The sequence below is a fragment of the Anopheles nili genome, chromosome 3, assembly GCF_943737925.1.
Source record: "Anopheles nili chromosome 3, idAnoNiliSN_F5_01, whole genome shotgun sequence".
Lineage (NCBI taxonomy): Eukaryota > Metazoa > Arthropoda > Insecta > Diptera > Culicidae > Anopheles > Anopheles nili.
In genome coordinates, this window is record NC_071292.1 from 26,825,852 (window position 1) to 26,845,731 (window position 19,880).

Below are 19,880 nucleotides of genomic sequence, written 5' to 3' on the forward strand. Positions count from 1 at the left end.
ACTAGGACGACTCGTTCAAAACAAAAGGCTTTCGATTTCCTTTTTTTATCCTGCACAATTCTGGCCCCCTTTTTTTCTGCGAGCAGCATTCAATATGTGCGGGCATGTATGGGGTGTATTTTTTTAATAAAATTAACCCTTTTCCCGAAGCAATTATTGCACTTCTGTTGGCTGATTGGTTGAATTCAAACATTAACTCCGTTTCATACCATTCGATCAACTAGCACAATAGAGAAGGTAGGCGACTACAGGCTTCTGAAGAAGTCAATATGACACAAAGCCCCTTGAATTCTATTTTAAACACAATCATTTAATGAGAAAAAATCGATCCAAATATTCACCTTATGTAACCCGAACATCATTAGAGCACATATGGTTTCTATAAAATTAAAACTCGTGGCAGCTTTAGCTGCCCCTTTTCACACGTATAAATTTCCACTCGAGTGTCGAAATTAATACTTGCGAAAGGAGCCACTCGAGCTTTCGCAACAAAAAAATATTCAAGCTAACGTGCATTTAAATAACACCGACCGGAAGACCCCTTCCTTCGAAGCGCACATGCATACATCAGCGCGCTTATCTGGGTCGGTTTAGGCACGGCCCAAGGTTTCGTTTTTCGTTCGCGTTTCGATCGTGCCTTTTCCCGGTGCTTGTCGGTATCCCGCTGGGGGTTATGGCTGGCCATTTGCCAAAAAACCGTACCCGATAAGCAACGATCCTTAGACATATGGTGGTACCTACGGGGAGGTAGCGAACAAACTGCCAACTAAATTATCTGCCCAAGTAGCAGGGGAAATCAATTTTGCCGGCGCATTCGAATGCACTACTGGCAGGATCAGAGTGCAGCGCTGCGGAAGCGTGACGGCAAAAACATGACCGATAAAGTATGCTACGGCCAAGAAGAGCGTATCCTAAAACGTTGTGTGCTTTTGCCGTTTGCTGCATAATTCGATTTGGATGAACCAAATAAAAACTGCAGCTGCATTGATCTGAATGAAACATGTCACTAGCGGGTAATAAATTAATAACACAAAATTAAACTATGCTATTTTAGGTAAAACCATTGAACCGGTTCCTTGAAGAAGTAAACGTAATACCATGTAGTATAGCGCAACACCCAAAGGAAACGCACGCCCAAAAAGTGGACGGCGAGTAACCGACATACCTCTTAAAATTTAATCAAGAGCTGCGCGAAATACCCTCACGTCCTGGCGGCAGGCAGCTGCTGCTGGAGCAGAGGGACCGCTCGTCTCGTAATCCAATCGCAAAAGTAAATCCCAATCGAGTTCACCAACTGCACAATATCCCTTCCACGCAACACACCCTTCGATGCGCCCACAGTCTAGCCGGCAAAGACAAATACAAACACACCACAAACCGCCCGCCCAAGCCAGCAGTAGGGTGGCTGGTGATGCTTGAAACAGGGCTGGGGTCGAGATTTCGTCTGCGTTCCCGGCAGGACGAGCACCGCCGAACGGTCAACACAGCACGCACACAATGGCACGATCGATATCCGTGTGTCCTTACGCTGGACACACGCACGGGAGAGACACAACCACAACGGTACAATGACGACTCGTCAATCTGAAGAACGCGCCTCGGAAAGGATTTTCTATCTCCACCCTTCACGGCTGGTCAGAAGCGGCTTTGTTGTAGCACTACACACCCATTTGGTGGATTTATCACGTATCACTTTTCCCGCAGCTAACGAAACTCTAATGTCACGGGATGACAGATGCGATGAGTACACGCCTACTGCGAGTGAGAATAATTTAAATGCACGTTTACTTTTTGCGGTTTAATTTTTTCTCGCTTTTATTGGACCAACAGAAAAGCGCCCGTGTATACGTATCAATCATGTACGCAATATCGATATATAGCTGCTATAGGTGTTCCGAGTGTTATGATAGGCCGTTTTGCCACGTACCGTGCTTTCCACTATGCAATACCGTAGCACAATAGGAGTTTTCTTCGCTGTAGGTACGCAAAGGTGTAGAACAAGCAAACGCTTTATAACTCACTTAGAACCACTTTCGAGCAGCCCTATTCATCCATTACACACCCTGCTATGGGGACCGCAAATCACCCGTCCAGCCATACGACACCGTACATCCTTCGCAAATGCGTCAAAGAATATGGACACGGTTTCGTTGCGAATCGAAATCGTAACACTCTCCCACCAAATGCGCCCCAAACTGGCCCGCTTTGCTCAGCTGCCTTCGCGTTTGCCGTTTTGCCCGAAACAAGGATGGAGCCCACGCACTCGAATTACGACTGTCGACGCTTCCGGACGGCTTTTCGGTTTGCACGGAACAACAAAACTAACACGCCATACACGGGCTCGCGCACACACGGGAGGGGACGGGCTTTTTGTACGGCTAGTCGCCTTCAACACCCGTGGCTCGTTAAACCAGGATTGGGCGGCTCCTGGGTGCGATTTTTCCGACACCACAACGACAAGCGCACGAGCGGACGCCAACGCGCACGCTTTTCTCTGCTTGCGGGAAAAGCCTTTCCTGCGGAGGCGCGACCGAACCAACACACACTTCAAGCGCAGGCGGGTGTGCTGCGTGTGATGTATTGCGCCATCCAGCTGATAACACTAATACCGAGACGGGTTCCGGTGTTGATAGCAAGCGAGCCCCGAAAGGACACGTCCCGTGTGTGCGTGCGCACGAGTGCACGGAAGAGTTTTCCGACCTCTGCCCGAACCCTTGCAGTGGCAAAGGATCAATTTTCCGCACACAGTTGGCGTATGTTTGCGATGCAGTGGACATACTTTCCAAAGAGATGTAAGATGCAAATTTGCAATGATGAAAGAGAATAGGTTAAATACATAATTTCCGCTTAATCCAAACGGTCATGAGGATGAAAAAAAAGGATATTCACCGTTTGACAGAAATAACAGGTTACTCCCTTTTTATAAAACATCATAAGACATTATAGGTGAAACAAAAAACATCCCTTAATCCACTGGTCCCATTGTGAAATCGATGCGCTCCTAAAAAGGACAAAACGACAGAGAGCCACCGGCAGGTTTTCCCAGCATAGAAGAGAGGCGAAAGGACACCCTACCACCTTAACCTCGACACCCGAGACAAGCCTTCGGTTGATTTTTTCCCCCTAGAAGCTCTGTATGGCGTCTCGGGTGTGGTGATTCATGCGCCGGCCATGCAAGCGTTAATCCTCCCCGTATCCACTTACAGTACCGCGAGCCGTGGCACACGGACTCGTTGGTGGCGTCCTGTCCTGCATCCTTAATCAAATTTTGTCCCACTCTTGTGGTAGTGGTAAAAGAAGCATCCGTCAGCGAATCTACATCGATACTAACACTTGCTACCCTCGGGGGGTAGGAAGCATTATCATATTCCGGTTCTTATCGTTACACACACGCACACATACACTCGAACGCGTCTAATGAAGGCGAGTGAGAGATGTAAGAACAATAGGGATCTTTGGTCGCATAAATTGGACGGGAAACAAAATGTAATGAATATAAATTATGAAGGGTTAAAAGCAAGGACTTGGATGCCACCTAACGAGTATCTTAAAGTTGCTCCGTCTACACATTATGTGTGATGATGGATGGATGATGCATCCCAATCCTTCAGGGTGCACATTTAATTATACATCATTCAGGAAACATTTGACAGACGAACTTAAATGTACCCTGGTACAAATGTACAATACTTTGCAGCGATGTCAAGCAGCACAATCATTGCACCGGTGAGTGCATAAAAGACCTACAGCTGCACCGATTTATCAAGGCGCGAAAAAGTCTACAGGACCCAATGCTGGAAATTTTTATATACAAAAGAGACAAACCTTCCATTCGTGAATTGAAATGAAAAGCGAGGAAAAAAAACGCCCCACGATTATGCTTCCAGAGCCAGTTCACTAGCCAACATAACAAAAGGGAGCGCGAATGGGGCAGTTTTCCCTAAAACATACCGCAACGGCACCTCTTTTGGTCTAGCTGGGTACGGTAGTACGCTTGCACGCCTGTCAAGGATTCTCCTGCAGGGTCCGTTTTTGTATATTTTTATTTAAACCACCCACAAAAAGAGTGTGGCCACAGCCCCAACCCCACACCATCGAGAGCACTTCCTTCTCCATCGACCTCATTTCGGTTCGTCGCGTTTCCGCGCTCCATTCTTTTTGCCGTTCCGAGCCCAATGCATTGGATGCATTTCTTCCCACTGCTGTTCCCAGACCGGCGAAAAGGGACGACCACTTATCGCTTAAATTGTGCACCGAGTGTGCAGTTATTACTAGACGCTGGTAATGCTACGCCGACTGCATTTAATGCAGCATGACGGGTCGAGCGTCCGATGGGTCGTGAAAATAATGAACAGCACACAACATTGTGGTGGTGGCATACTTAACCCACGCCCGGCGTTAGCTCGGCGTCTCTGTTGGGTCAATCGGCGATTGATAAAGAATTATTACCTTTCTGGGTGGTTGATGGAGATAGGAAAGGGTCAGCAGATGAAGATGAAGAAGAAAAAATGTAATACTGACCGGACAAACTGTTGCACTGAAATGCAGTCAAAACGTTCGAAAGCAGATCGCTCACGTATTTATGATTGCTAATGAAGATGGACAACAAGCGCCAAAGCGTTACGGCAAATCAACAGTCAACGTAAACCTTTCTAACTCATCCAAACTGAGTTATTGGCTCACGTGCATCGAAGCCGGAGGAAAAGCATAAAATATGAACAATCGTAAAACGAATCTTTCCGAGCAATAAATAAAACCCCACGACGCACCGCACCGAGGATGGGCATTCATCCCGAAAAGTCCCCATTGTTCGGCGAAACAATTAACCTGGGTATGTTAATTAAATTGCACCGTCCGCTTAATCTTCCGAACATCGCGGAACCCATCCGCTTCCCCTCGAAATCGGTTCGGTTGATATTTAAATGAGCCGCGGGTGACAATAAACATGTCCCATCGCGTGTAAAACCCGCCTGCTTTTGGGGTGGCAGATGAATCATGTCCGGGTGGGGATCGTTCGTAGAAAATGCCACCACTCGTGGCCTCCCGAAACGGGCAATATACGCCTCCGTGCGTGATCGTAAAAATCAATTCAAGGCGTGGTGTGATCGACACCGGAAAGCGGCCGGAGGATGGAGCAACTCCCCCTTGGCATTGGTTTCGTGGGAATTTCTCCACCCTAGGGGGTTGATTTTCGGGCCAGGAGCTAAACAAAGCCTCCGACCGGATGCGCATTATCACCATCACCAAGGTGCCGACGATGTCCTTTTCCGCCATTAGACATTCAGATCAAAAAGCGGCGTTTACTTCAACCGAAATGATCGCTTTTCGGTCGTTGCAAAAGCTTCTCAGAATTGGGCGCGTTTTTTTGTTTTGTTTTGCTGTGTCGCTTTTTTTTTATTCACAAACAAACTGCGGCCGCGCGAATTACAGACCGAAACCGAAGTGTGTTATTCTCGCGAGCATTTAAAACCGAAAACCGATCCTTCGCCAGTATCAGGCGGCGGCTTGGGCGGCTAAATAAAAGGCAAAACCCGGTGGTAGCTGCAGTGTGTGCGGGAAAAGTGGGAGAAAAAAGCTCCCCCCCCCCCAACTCGCTATAATATAATCACCACTGACACTCGGATTTGGACCACCGGCGAAACGGAACCTTCGTCCAAATCCATGCCAACGAGGAGGAGATCGATGTCCGGCCGAATGGCGGCGTGGTGCTTTGGTGTGATCGTGCGAGGATGAGTTTTTTTTATATGCTCTATCCTCTTGTATTTTTTATCAGTCGCATTACGATCACCTTCGATCGAAGTAAATATCAAATTTATGAATTTAGCGCGCACTTTTCGCGATCCTCGTCTTCCTAGATGAATCATAACCGATTGGGGTAGGAAGAGCGTACAAGAAGGTAGTAGTCCCACAAACCCCCAAAAGGTGGTTGAAAACAAACGTACCATACGTTGTTTTTCTCTCTGTGACTATCATTTTCGCGATTCATCCGTTGTCGAACAATTTGAATGATTTGTTTGTTTGTTTGGTTGCCGCAGTTGACCTCCCGCTGGGAGGGCCTCGAGGCGGAAGAAGCCCAAAACAAAACAAAGAATGATCAACCCTCTACCGCCGTTTTTTTCTCATTTTTTTGCACCATCCAGCATCGCCAGACGCGGCTAAACGCGGCGTCTTTAATCAGCTTGTTATAGCGCTACGCGGTGGTCGATCGGCGGCGATCTATTGGAACATGTTGGAATCGAAGCGACTGGGCTTATTAAAAACAGAATGGCGTGGCGAAGCGGGAAGATATGGCAACGCTTTCCGATAGTATGTGCTAAATTTATTCCCGTCTGATTTTGGGAGCTATCGGACGGAGCGAGAAACCGGGAGAGAAGCCGTAACATAATACCTTTTTGCTTACGGATGGACTACCGCGATGGGAGATAAACTCCTTTACGAAAGGTGTGTTTAAAAACGAATTGGACACATCCGGAGAAGATGTGGGTCATAGTTGGAAGACTGACATTCGCAAAAATATTCTACTTTAAGCTTGAAAAAAAAGAAATCAAAAGCCTTTTAAACGAGTTCGAATATTTTGTACCATCTGAATTAAAGGCAAAACTACAGCGATAACAAGTTTCTAACCTAAAAGAGGATCATTCTATACAAACTACAACTAAATCAAACATCAAACAATCATGCTTCCAACGAAAGATATATAATTCTATATACATTTTTTTTTTCAAATAGAAAACTACACGTGGATTCACATCTAATTTCGTTCTAGGCTTTTTTCATCACCCTCCACGGGTTGATGCTGAATGTTACATACCTTAAATTAGCAGACCGAAAACTGTACTACTCATCCAAAGACAAAATGCGTTTTATCTTGCTTCAAAAAACCACCACTAGGGAACTATTCTTGCCAACATGCTGCAACACACGCTTCCATCGCGAGATCGCGTCGCTGCTTCTATTCTATTCTATTGCACACCGGTAAAAAACACACATGGTTCGCTCACTTCTGGCGGCTTTTGCTTTCTACACAAACATAATACGAAACGATGCGCTAAAAGCCTCGCCTCGGTGCAGTGAAACGCAAAAAATCGAGTCTCACAAAAACAGAAAATAAGACAATATTCTCAAATACAAATAATAAACAAAAAAAACCAAACGGCGAATTGTGGTGGAAAGAGCAAAAACACACACACGAAACGAAGGAAGGCGACTCCACCAAATCAAAGGATACCCTCCCCCAACATCGGTACGGCGTTATCTGGTCTGCAGTTCTGTTGCTGCTTCCATTCGCAAAGGAAAAACGTTGGCCCAAAAAGGACGTCGCAAACGGGAACGAAAGAGGGGGCGCAACACGCGATCCTCCTTCGGAATTCCACCCGCTCTCCCTTTTTAGTGGTCCTTCTCCATCCTGTTGACACTGATTGATGATGGTCTGCTTAGCGTTAGACGGCCTTATCGACCGCCACACCGTATTAGTGGAGACGACGCTGGGTGGCAAACATCTCGGCAAGGATTATGGCGCAATTTGCGACGAAGTTTCCACGTCCGGCTCCGGTGCTGCATACCCATTTCCGGATCGCGAAATGGAAAGGAAATGGCATAAAACATACACACATACGGGAAGAAGAAGAAAAAACCAAACCGTGGGAGTGCTGGGGCAACGATACACTAAACACGCAATTATAAGCACTATGGTTAATTGAACGGGCGACGACATGATTGTTTCACTCTCCCTAAAAGCCGATGACAATGATCGATGGAAAGCCGCCGATGCGTCGATTGCGATTGGCAGTGATGATCGCGATGATGAAGATGACGATGGGGGTGTGAGTCATGCGGAGTGACGATTGTGTGGTGATGATGGAGGGTTGTTTTTACGACCAGTGCCAGTTAACACGACGCGGGCGCGTTCTTTAATATGTGTGTGTTGTTTTGTTTCTTGTAAAATCCGAAAGAACAAAGCGTCTGATTGTGGGGTTGCACGGGGTAACGATTTGTCGAAGACAATTTATTTTATGTCTGGCTTAATACCGGTGTTTTATTCATTCGTTATTAAAGCAATAAAATTGTACTAAAATGTTCAGCGAAAGATTAAGTGTTTGTAAATTGATCGTCTGAGCAAAAACATGCATGTTTTTTTTTGTATCTATCGTTTCCATCATAGTAAACACGAGAATTTTAGTTGCGACGATCGATTAAAGACTAGTTCCGTGGATGCATTCTGTGTAAACGAGTGTCGGTTGCCTTCAGGATCGCCTCGAGCACGATTAGTCGCCGCATCGAAGCACAATGAGTATGAATTACAGTTTTAGTTTACAGCCGCAGGCAAGCCAAACGGCCAAACGCGCTCAAGCACTGGTTAATAGGTTAGCCACTTGCCATTTCGAAGCAAAAGCCTTGCGCAATCGGCAACGCGATCATGTGTTCCTTTCCCGAACCCAAGCCACAGGACGAACGGCGGCGCCCACTTACCTCCAGGTTCCCGATATCATAGTACGACAGGTAGAAGCGCGTCAGCTCGAACCAGCGAGTCTTGTAGTTGACGGGCGTGAAGCGTTTCTTGTTCTGCGAACGCTTCACCATGTACCCGCACATGAGCACAAAATCGCTGCGCCTTTCGGTCATCATCTTCACGATCGCGGGCTGCCGTTGATCCTGGCTCGACTAGAATCCGCACCTGACGCGCGGCATCGACTAGCAGCGGATGTGGCCGATCAAAACCCAACGGCATGGGATCGGATCGCTCAGTTTGCTTATGGCCCTGAACTAGGTTGGTTTTTCTTATGCGTTATCTTTTGCTCTTATCCGCTTCTTTCTGTTATGCTCCTAGCAAAGAAAATGGCCACCGTTAATGCGAGGATCCGCGTTTCGCCATCAGCGACGTACTCGGTTCACGTTCCTTCGCGTGCACATGATCTCGTATGATTCACCAAACACTTGGACTAAATAAACATCACATCCGCTTTCACCACGCTACCATCCTGTTCCCGGTACTCTCAGCTGGGTTTCATGTTGCTCAACCGCCCGACGGACGGGTTACGTGCTAGGGGAACCGAAGGGGACTTTTTGGGCGGCGCCTTTTGCTGTAAGGGCAACTGATAATAAGCGATCAATCATGCGACTTCTCCCTTCTACTTCGGCGATCGATTAACACTAATCTATCTTTCGCCATAGAGCCCTGAATCTAATCGTTTGAATCGGAAGAGACCAACATTACTTAGGGCGGCCAGATAAGATCGCGATGAATGCTACAGTTGGGGAGGAACGAATAAATCCATGTGTTGAATACGATGTTTTAGCGGTAATGGGAGCTCTTAAGAATCAATCTATTTCCGACAAAAATATCCACAATGCGGAAAGAGAGCGCACTTGGAGCTGCATTGGGAAGTGCAAAAGTTTGCTCCAAGCGCACAGGCACACATTGCCAAATTGATTTTGCATAAATAAAAATGGAAGGGAGAGCGAAAAAACAGGAACAACAAATGGGAAAAATTACAAAACAACACCAACCTGATAGGCGGTGAAAAAGAAAAACCTTCCCCGGCCCGGACACGGTGCGGAACCGGTTCATTTGCATAGGCATTAGCGCGAAAAAGGCAATGGTCACAAACCATAAGCTCGACCAACTCTCGACGGGACTCTCGATCAGCGCCACGAAGGACGGACAGGAGCTGGCCCGGTGAGGCCAGGAGATGACGTCTCGGACCCCAAGAATGGTCAGCGTCTGGGTAGCAGGGGTTAAGACACGGTGTCCAGCCGAAAACACCGCAATACAATGGCATAATTAATTCTGCGGGCGTTCGCCGATCGACCGATCAGCGGCAGCGCCGGTTTACGCGCGATCGGTGCGCGAGAGGCGTTTCCAGCGAAACACGGGACAGGAACGAAAACCACCCAAGCCTTTGACTTTGGCCAGTTTGGCCGACAAACTTCTCGGAATGGAACCCGTGGGTTTGAACGGGGAGATCTTCGCATGAGACGGCGAGACACGGCGAAGCCGATTAGGAAGTGTCCACTCTTCTGGGGGAAGGTTGCTGTCGATTGCAAACAGCTCGTGATCCAACGTATTTTTAAAATAAAAATACAAACAAAAAACAATTGATTTAGTGAGAAATGATACAAATTATTAATCATTACTAAATTAAAAACAACACTAATTTAACCATGGATATAGGATTTCTTTACAAGCAACCCAACGCTTCTCTAATACAACGTAATATTGCTCATTTTTGCTAATGCTCCAACGGATCTCTCTAGTAATGGTTTTATCAAAGACAAGATAAAAAAACCCAACAAACGCGAAATGCAAAAAAAAATACAATCATCGGTGATTCATGCAGCAACGAGAGCGTTTTAATGAAACCATCCGCGTCCCGGAACGTGCCGTTCGATGGTGGCATTTAAATCCCTCCGAACCTGCATCCCGAACCAAATGGAAGCCGGTTTGAATCCGTGCAGAAGTTGATGCATTCCAGTGGCGTGATATCACGCTAACGGTGCCATAGTGACAATCCGTCATGCAACCAGCGCCACCCTACATAAGGGCCGGTGGAAGCCCTTCGAAGCCCGGCGAAAGGACTACGAACAGGTTTTTGGGCCGTTCGAAATCAATCAACCTCGACGGCGATTTGCGGATGATGCCGATGAGTCAGCCTCTTTCTCTTGCCGGTGAACAATTAGCGCGAAATGTCCGAAAACCTGGCAGGGACACGGTTACGTAGAGTGAGCCGGAAAACCGGTCCCTGGAGGTGTTACGTCCGGAAATGTTTGCCATTCCATGTTGGACACGAAACACGGTGATGCTGGCAGACGAGCCTCCGAGCCGTGTACCGGTTTTACTCTTCGGGATCGGAAGGACGATGGAATTGCGAGAAAACGAGTGATGATATTAGGGTGGAAAACTCGAAGCATTATCATCTACCCTTGGATGCTCGTGGTGATGGAAGCAGGGACGTAGAAGACAACGAAGGAACGTAGAAGATAACGTGAGAGAAGAAAACAAGTGAAAGTGGTGTGGCTCGTGAGCGGTGCAGGTGTACAGGAAGGTAAGCGCAAGGTAATACACCTATTATATACAGCTGATTCCTTACGGAAGGAGATATGTACAAACAAACTAAAGTACGCTCATGATCAGTACACAAAGAGGAACTATGGTAGGTTTGATCGAGGTGGGTTTTGTGGCTACTTAGAGGAGATAGTAGAATTCGCTACCAGTGTGTGCGCCTCTATGCTGGACGCTTTTTTTTTCTTCCTCGGTTTCCTTTTGGGAAATGCAAACGAGCAGCACCAGATGAGCACATATGCTACGCAGCTGCGTAGGAACCGATCGCGTTCACGTTTTTCTTCTTTCACACTTGCACGAAATCAACTTGTCGGACGACCTACGGTTTCACAATGAACCTGATTGTACACGCAGTTAAATCACTTATCGCAACCGGCCAGACTCGCGGCGTGAAACCTCCATGATCACAATCGAGTGACCCGGTGTTCGTTCTCTGTCCTAGCAAAACCGGCAAAATACACACAACCAACTCTGCCCGCGTGACCGAGGTTAACCGGAACAGTTCGCGATCGCGGCAACCAAACACTGACCGCCGGGACCGTCGTCACCTTCGCGTTCTCGTCTAAGGACTTGCCGCGCAACCTACGCACGCGGTGGCTGGGGGCGACTGAAATTTCGAGACTAATTCAACGGCGACCGTCTCGTCGCCGTCGTCGTTCCGGTTTCTTTTCCTTTTTGCGTTCTGCTTGCTTGTGCACGGTACGGCGCACGGCAGCAAAGGGGAATCACCTCGTCGCTTAAGACTTACGCTCGCGCCAATGAAATTGAAACACTAAAGTGAAGCACACCCAATTTCAATTGCCCCTTGGTTTGCCACGGGCGATCACACGATCGGGTTCTTATACGCACGGTATTTGCACCAGCACCGAAAAGCAACAGACAAGGCCACACTTAAACGGAGGCCTGGTTCAAGCGGTTTAGATCACGACCAATTGGCAACTGTTGGTCGCAATGTGCACTAACAGCTCTGGCCAGCAGACCAATGCAGCACTTACATTATACTATGCACTACGGAGAAGCGGTGTAATATTCCACGCCGCCAGCCACGATTACATCGCGACCCAGGCCAATGTCTTCCGCACACCGAAAATACGCTCGAGCAATGTTTTTCTTCCCTGCGGTTCGGAACGCCTTCGCAAGTCGCGCTGTGTTTTGACAGCTGGAGAACTGCGCTGGTGTGAGTGCAACCATGTCATTCCCAACGAAGTCAACACGTCAAATTCTCCCACTGGGTGTTCTCGTTCGTTTTTTATGTAAAATGGAACGGTTTTATCGTTATGTTACCGCGCCGGTTCAAAACAAAAAACAATTAATGCCAGCGTGTTGAGTTGAGCGTGCATAAGCAACGGTTTCGCATTTCTTTATTCTATCTTCATGACTCTATAGATTACGTTTGTTCCGTCACGGCTACAAACGGACAATTTACAAATAAATTCTCGTCCGCGTCTCAATTCGAATGCTGTTTTTTCAGCTGCCAGGCACCAATGGCATACCGGAACCAGATTAGCATGAGATCTCGCCCCATCTGCAGCCAGGACCAGAACGGCGTAAGCTTGGAACCCTCGATCTCGGTCCAGTTCACGGCGATCTCCACGATCGGAATGTTGTACGATTGTGCAATAAACAGTAGCTCCACGTCGAATGCCCATCGTTCGACGTGCATGACCTCAAATACCTTCCGGGCAGCCGAACGTGTCATCAGCTTGAAGCCACACTGTGTGTCGCGAATATTCCTCACAGCGAACGTCCGCACGAGATAGTGGAAGCCGTACATAAGAATCGTACGGAAGATTGTCCGCTTTGCCGTTGACTCTTCTTCTAGATGTGCCCGAGAACCGATCGCCAACGCATCCCGGTTCCAATCGGTTCCAATGTGATCTTCCATACTTCGTTCCAGCTTTGCATAGTCTGCAAACTTGGTCGCTCCGTCGGCGTCAGCAAAGAGTAGGAATTCGCCACGACTGCTGAGCATACCTAACCGTACCGCGCCACCTTTGCCGCGATTCTTCACGAGATCTAGAACGCGCACTTTCTCCGAACCATACTTCAGGGCGTATTTCTTCGCAACATCCACAGTCCGATCTCGGCTGCCATCGCTGACGATGATCACTTCGTAGGTGAATTTTTTTTCTGCTCGTGCACGATTCTCCAAAAACTCCATGCACTCATCCAGCATGGTTGGCACTGCAAAAGAGCATGTTTTCTATGATTGCTACTTGGCGGTATCAGGGACACTATTGCTGGTTTACTTACGTCTCTTTTCCTCTTCAAATGCAGGAATTATCACGCTTAGTTTAAGTTCCGGCTCATCAGAGCACCAAGGAAATGGCTTGCTTGACTCCGTTAAGGGATCTGTGTAGAACCGCTCTTCATCGTATCGGATTATTTTTGGGAACGGCGTCGTTGTTACTTTCAGCACTATTCCTAGCTAAAATAAAAATGAAGAACCATCAACGACCATCCAAAATTCCGGCTTTTTCCGACCCGAACTTACCACAATCAAAAGGAAAAACACAAAACCGGAGCCAAATAGCAACGCCAGCTGAACAAACTCTGTGGTCAACATTTTGTTCTACGCTTTGCTGCACGGGTCAGTGTTGCATTCTCGATGAAAGGAAAATTCAAACTAGATATAAAACGATGATAAACCGAAGAAAACGCGGCTCTCGTTTAAAGACACGGTTGTGTTTACGCACCGCTTTTTGCCACAAAGCGACTTGCTAAAACATTTGAACGTCAGCGCAAAACACATAGACAAAAACAGTGCTGCCATCGTGGCAATTGTCAGACGATTCAAATTGTGAGCAACAATTCCTACGTATGTTGGCCTACAACAACGGTCATGAACCTTTTTTTTAGGTAGTAGATTCTAGATCCGATATTCGCTATCGATAGTCAGATAATTTAAGAATTAAGAAAATTCAGAATTTTCTGACTTTTAGCATTTATATCTTCGAGGGTACGAGGCATCAAAGTAAAAAAGATTAGCTAAAAAGTACAAATTTCAACGGTTGAAAACGTGTTCCGCAATTCCATTTTTTCCATTCCATTGCAGTAGTATGGACTAAAAGTAGTAATATGTAAGCAGTAAATGCAAAATACATCATTAGAAACAGAAATTATTTGCTTTCAATTAAAAATGAAGAAAAAAATGAGCATGTATATGAGTATCCCTTTTTTGGTTTTAACCAAATGGAGCATTTCGTACAATCACGTGTTTCAAGCTTAGTAATGATAAAAAAACATATTGAAAATTGCTTATATTTCCATTATTTTAATATTCTTTACCATATAATACAGCAATTGTGAAACGCTCTGAAACCGCTTTGAAACGCAAATGTGTTACAATTTTTTTTTATTTTTTTGCTATTTGCAATGTAGCACCAAAGCTAGCGAACATGACTACAATATTCAAATGCTACAGCTTTGCAAATTAAGGACTGATACTCTTCATACACCTCAGCACCTGAAATGCAATATTTCTTATAGGTAGAATGTATTTTTCGTTCTTTCTATTAAGCATTTTCCAACATTTTCATGTCATGATCTTTAGAGTATGCTGAAAGCTAACTTGCAAAAAAAATTACACAGGGACGCCCTCTAGATTTCGAAAGTATCAGATCATGTTTAATTTTGTTACATAAATATGTTGTTTTGTTGTAATTAGTCAAACAGTTACGTAAAAAATACGATCGAATTTGATCCAGACTGCTCCACTGTGCAATGGAAGAAACCAAAGTGTAGGTTCGGACATTCGTGCGAATTCGATTGAAATAAATCAGCCATTTAATGATACGTACGATCAATTTTATTGCATCTATACACCAACAAAATCTGTATGGGAACTGACGTGAAATTTGTATCAAGATACTTTAAATGCTTAACTAATTATTCAATTTACACGCGATGAATCGAAAATTAAGTGATCTGAACCAGCCTGATTCTACATCTGCTGTATACTATACAAAATTTCTTACAAATTATCAACTGCTTGAAAGGCAGACAGGTCCTTTTCAAGTATGTTACCAACAGTTCGATGTTCTGAAACGAACGATGATGAAACGGATCATCTTTCTCTATGGAATAAAAGGACCATCTGATCAGATAATCTAAAGGTCATACAAGAGAACAGCATAATTTCAATTTGCTATTCTTTCATCCGTACATGCTAAACTGCATACTTCGTTTTCTTTCCTGATATCTTAATCTGAGCCTACAAGCTAAAGATATCTGATCCTGTTTCATTTGTCTTTCTTATCCTCAACTAGATACAACATATACGATTCTACTGTTTTGTTTTACACGGTTTCAATACATACTCGGAGGAATCACCAAATCAGCCGTTGCTCGTTTTTGTTTGAATCGACGACCACGTGTTAGCACACGTGACACACTCATCACTATGTTTTGCACTATTTTTGCAGTCATAAGTTTAAAATAAATTTCACCGTTTGACACTAACTAAGGATGGGAGCTACATTTTGCACAATATTAACATTTTCAAATTTCTTTAAATGAAACTAACTAAAAATGTTCATTTTGTTTTTTTGTTGTTGTGGCGTTAGAATTGACGAAACAAAACGAGAGGTTTAGTTTGGGAAAAAGAAATAATATAAAACTATGATTACACTTAAGCGACGTACCAACCGCCGTTTCCAAAAATCCTCGATGATAGTTGACTGAATTATAGTCGTTTATTGATCGGCTTCCTTAGTAAGCGCGTTAGTCGTGTCTACGCATCCGAATACCTGCTTGAATGATGTCTACAGAATTATAGATGCTTACCGTCTAGATCTCTCGCGGGATCGCGACCGTCGACGGCGATCATTATGACGATCATTGTGGCGATCTCGCTCACGACTACGATCACGGCTTCTAGAACGCCTATTGTTGCGATCGGAAGATCTTCTTCGGTCGCCTCGATCGCGTTGATCTCGGTCACGATCGCGGCTAAAAATTTAATATAATTGATGATAAGTTCAACTTTAATTGATCAACACTTTCAATCACTACTTACGTCTCAGTCCTGTCTTTACGATCTTCGTTCGGTTTCATCTCACGACTGAAAGTAAAAATCAAGTAAATATTAAACATATTTTTGAATCAAGTTTCTTGGCTTCTTTTTCAGCACACTTACGGCGTATCCTTGCGCTCACGACTGCGAGCCAAAGCACGAGAACGTCGATCGAGTTCTCTTCCACCGACATAACGCGACCGACTACGATCTTCGTGATCGCGATCGCGTCCCGTTTTGCGCAGCTCCTTCTGCCGAGGACCAGCGGTTTTCTCCAGTTCCGCCAACTTGTCACGAATAGCTAGAAATCCGAGATGCAGCTTACCGCCAAAATGATCCGCCAGCCGTATATCATTATCGTGAATTCCCAAGTACGCAGAGCAAACTTCGCACACGCGTAGCTTCTGCTGTTGGTAGGTGCTTGCCGGAATTGAACTGCGATACTCCTGCTCTGCACGCGTTTTATCCGAGCGTAGCTCATCGATCTCCGACATTAACTTCATGCTTTCCTCCACCTGTCCCGCCTCACCTAGAGCTTCTGCTTTCGCAAGTTTCTTACCAATTTCCTCCGCCAGCTCGTGGACTGCGTTTGCTTTAGCGGCCACTTCGGCAGTCAATTCTTCTTGCGTTTCCGCCAACCGCTTCTTCGCCGCCTCGGTACGACGATCGCAATCGGCAATAAAAGCTTGTAGATGTTCCATGGCCTGAAAAGAATCAAACAGGTAACATTTTAAATTTATTACATAGGTATTTCTGATTGCAGCAAAGAACGCGTAACACGATATTACTTACATCAACATCATAGTAGTAATCTTTGTTCTTCGACGCATTCTCGTAATCTGCTCGCAATGCCAGATCGTGCACCTTTGGACATTCGCCAAGATCCATACGCTGCAGGAGTGGATGAGAGAGCAAAATATGGAAGAGAAGGAAAAACAGAACCAATTTGGTTTAGTACGGTGTAAAACCAATGTTCTGGAGGCAAGAGAATCAACAATTCGAACTGAAGTAAAGCGCTATTATTAAGAAAGATAATATCACACTGGATAATTTGTGATGCATTCTTACTCGCGAGAGCCAATGATATTGACATGAATGAATAAACGCATCTCTTTATCTGCCATTTGCCACGCTGCTTGATCAAACAATTAGTTTGTGAAACATTTGGAATAACGTACTATTCGATAATTGTTCGAAGTCATAGCGTGGAAATGGCGTTATGCCTGAAATTCAAAAGACCGCGACATATATAATTAAAACTAAAGTAAGAAATTATTTAAGACGTACCTAATTTTATATGAATGGATGATGATTTGTTTTGTTACTCACCAACAAATAAAACCACCTCAGACCCCAAATATTAACGCCATCTGGGAAATCCATTTAACATAACTAATTTAAGTTACAATGGCATTGGTTTCCTATAGATACATTTCATCATATAACGCACGATACATCTAAATTTTAACGGCAACGCGATCAAGCCTTCGTCTTTAAGATTTATTATTTATATTATGGGAAAATGTTTAATACATCATAGAGATACATACGTACTGTTGATCTTCAACTTTAATTTAGTAAAGTAGTGACTAATGCTCGTAGTCAAATTATCCGTGTCGCCAATGATCAAAATCGGTTTCAACTAATAGAACGTGTAATGTAATTAGAAAGAAAACAACACAATTTCTCTACGGAACTAAAAAACGGCATATTGTAGAGGAAATAGTTGTTTAGTTACGAATACTAGCAAAAAAAAAGTCCACAAGCAAATAATCAAAGGGCAATTACATTAAAATAAAATTTAAAAAATCCTTTCGAAAAATGCGATGAATCGCAGATGTACTAGCTTACGAATTTGTTTTTACATTCTTGCAAAAAACTCTGGACATCATTGAACTTAATTCCTCACTTTATAAGCTTGCCACTATTTGCAGTTCAGTCACATAAACTAATTACGTACCCGTAGGACCAGGACCGTATCCGTTCCCCGAAGGTTTTTTTATTGCTTTCACGCAACGTCTCTCGTTTTATGTATTAATACGTACCCAAGACGATATAATATTCGCTTAATAAACGCTGCACAATAGGGTAAAGATATATGGCTTCCGCTGCTTGATCAGCGATCAGCGAGGGTAAATTCAAAGTGCTTTGTTCTGGGAATCGCTACGATGAACAGTGAGTCGTAACGAGAGATCGATACATTCTACCCGTCATTTGTTCGTTAAACGATCGTCAACAAAATACAACAGAACAGATTATCTATCACTTTTGTACTTGAATGAGGAAACATCTTAATTTTGCGGAATTGGTTGGATTTTTGTAACATCAGTTAGAATAGGAAACACTTACGTACGCCAGGAAGCAGCAGCACTGTTTAAAACCCGCATCGAAGAGAGGGACAACCCCCTCGGCGGTTCCTGCACGAGTCTCTAGGCAAGTAGGTATTTTGGGAACTAATTTGATGGCACCTTGGAGAGCAGTAACGATCGGGCGAAAGGTTTTACTGTTAAAGGATTGCTTTGAGTATCGGTCAGATGATGTTGGTAGAGTGTACTTACGACTCTGCTTCAGTTATCATCTCCCCTCTTCGACCAGTGCGTCTTAATCGTGCGCTAGCAAGTACTTTGTACGGTGGACGTGCTCTTTTTTGTCCAAACTAGACTTTTTTTTCTCTTTCTCTCATTTTTTTTGTATTTAACATTAATGATCGCATGATTACTTTTTTGTCTCTTGTTTTGCGAATTAATCCACTACCGACAGAACAACGCAACCCGTACAGCCTTAAGTAACCGAGATCTGCCGGTAGGTGGAATTGCTTTGTACGTACAAGTGTTGACTAGAATTCGACAGTGTTTAGATTGGGGAGGGAGTGAATACTGTTATAGCTTACTATGAACAACGTTGCAGGTAATGGAAAACTTACCAATCACACGCACCTTCGCTTTCCCTTATCATTTTATATGGGTTTTGTATCTTTGCTTTGCGATTGAAATGATTTTTATTGCTTGTAATGTGAGGAAAAAGCGACGTGTTGTGACCGTCTGTAAAATAGAACAGAACCGACAAAAGTGGGAAAATAGAGTAGTACGAGCAGACGGAACAAAACACGAGCAAGATGTACACCCATTGCTTAAACCTCGTCATGTTCACATTAGTTTAACCATTCGTTTTGCTACATGTGTACATTTTTGGGGCAAGTTTTTGAAGCAAAAGAGATGTGACAAAGTCACAGGACGGGATTAATAGTATAGTTGTGGAAGACACTGACGTCTAAGCGTAACATATCGGGGCTTTCGCATTCCCATCACTTACCGTAGAGGCCAGGATCTCGTGCGGGCAGCAGCCTAATAAAAAACTCTTACATACTTTGTTGTCGTAGAATTTCACCGAGTACCGATTGGTTTCGCCTGTTGAAATGGATGACAACAAATAATGAGCGCTACCGCAACATCAAGTGACACAGCAACCCGCCTTAGGCAACCACAATACAATATGGTACCGCCGACTGGTGGAAGGCTGAAGGGTATCCGATGCTATCTTACCATTTCTAGAAGTTCCCATAAGCTGATCTAGCATCGCTCGCATTTGATCGTGCGCCGACATGATTAAGGTTTAAGTTTTTGCTCCGTGCACTAGCTGAAGAGCGAAATATCTTGTAAAATTAACGAAAATTCAAGCTTTTCACGCAGCCTACCACACTTTATCTGTGCTTGGGTGAAAATTTTGACAGATGGTAAACGATGTCAGATTAGCCATACCTTCGATTTGAGCAAATGGTTTGCTGCCGGACAATGTGCATGACATTTC

At 44.8% G+C, this 19,880-nt stretch overlaps 3 protein-coding genes across 4 annotated transcripts in view; all 3 read right to left on the minus strand.

Annotated features, from left to right (window-relative positions):
* LOC128727475 (tyrosine-protein kinase Btk29A-like) overlaps positions 1 to 8,625 on the minus strand; it is a 63,784-nt gene extending 55,159 nt beyond the window's left edge. The window contains exon 1 of the mRNA XM_053821390.1: positions 8,470 to 8,625. Coding sequence (XP_053677365.1) covers positions 8,470 to 8,625 — 156 coding nt within the window. The remainder of the gene's footprint in view (positions 1 to 8,469) is intronic.
* A 3,881-nt stretch (positions 8,626 to 12,506) lies between these two features.
* LOC128723970 (dolichyl-phosphate beta-glucosyltransferase) lies at positions 12,507 to 12,944 on the minus strand. The gene has a single exon (XM_053817734.1). It carries the CDS (start codon positions 12,942 to 12,944, stop codon positions 12,507 to 12,509), a length of 438 nt encoding a protein of 145 aa, XP_053673709.1.
* Positions 12,864 to 19,772, minus strand: LOC128725583 (putative RNA-binding protein Luc7-like 1). 2 transcript variants are annotated; one of them, XM_053819337.1, is made up of 7 exons: positions 19,616 to 19,772; positions 19,386 to 19,480; positions 16,866 to 16,964; positions 16,197 to 16,777; positions 16,077 to 16,121; positions 15,845 to 16,009; positions 12,864 to 13,087 (listed from the first exon to the last, which is right to left on the minus strand). In XM_053819337.1, the coding sequence occupies exons 1-7, from the start codon at positions 19,674 to 19,676 to the stop codon at positions 12,994 to 12,996; spliced, it is 1,140 nt and encodes a 379-aa protein (XP_053675312.1). In that variant the 5' UTR covers positions 19,677 to 19,772; the 3' UTR covers positions 12,864 to 12,993. The 2 variants fall into 2 exon arrangements, with proteins under 2 accessions (XP_053675312.1, XP_053675313.1); XM_053819338.1 differs by lacking the exons at positions 12,864 to 13,087; positions 19,386 to 19,480; positions 19,616 to 19,772 and adding exons at positions 18,423 to 18,576; positions 18,632 to 18,909; positions 18,997 to 19,043 and having other exon boundaries at positions 14,861 to 16,009.
* Positions 19,773 to 19,880: the final 108 nt, after the last annotated feature.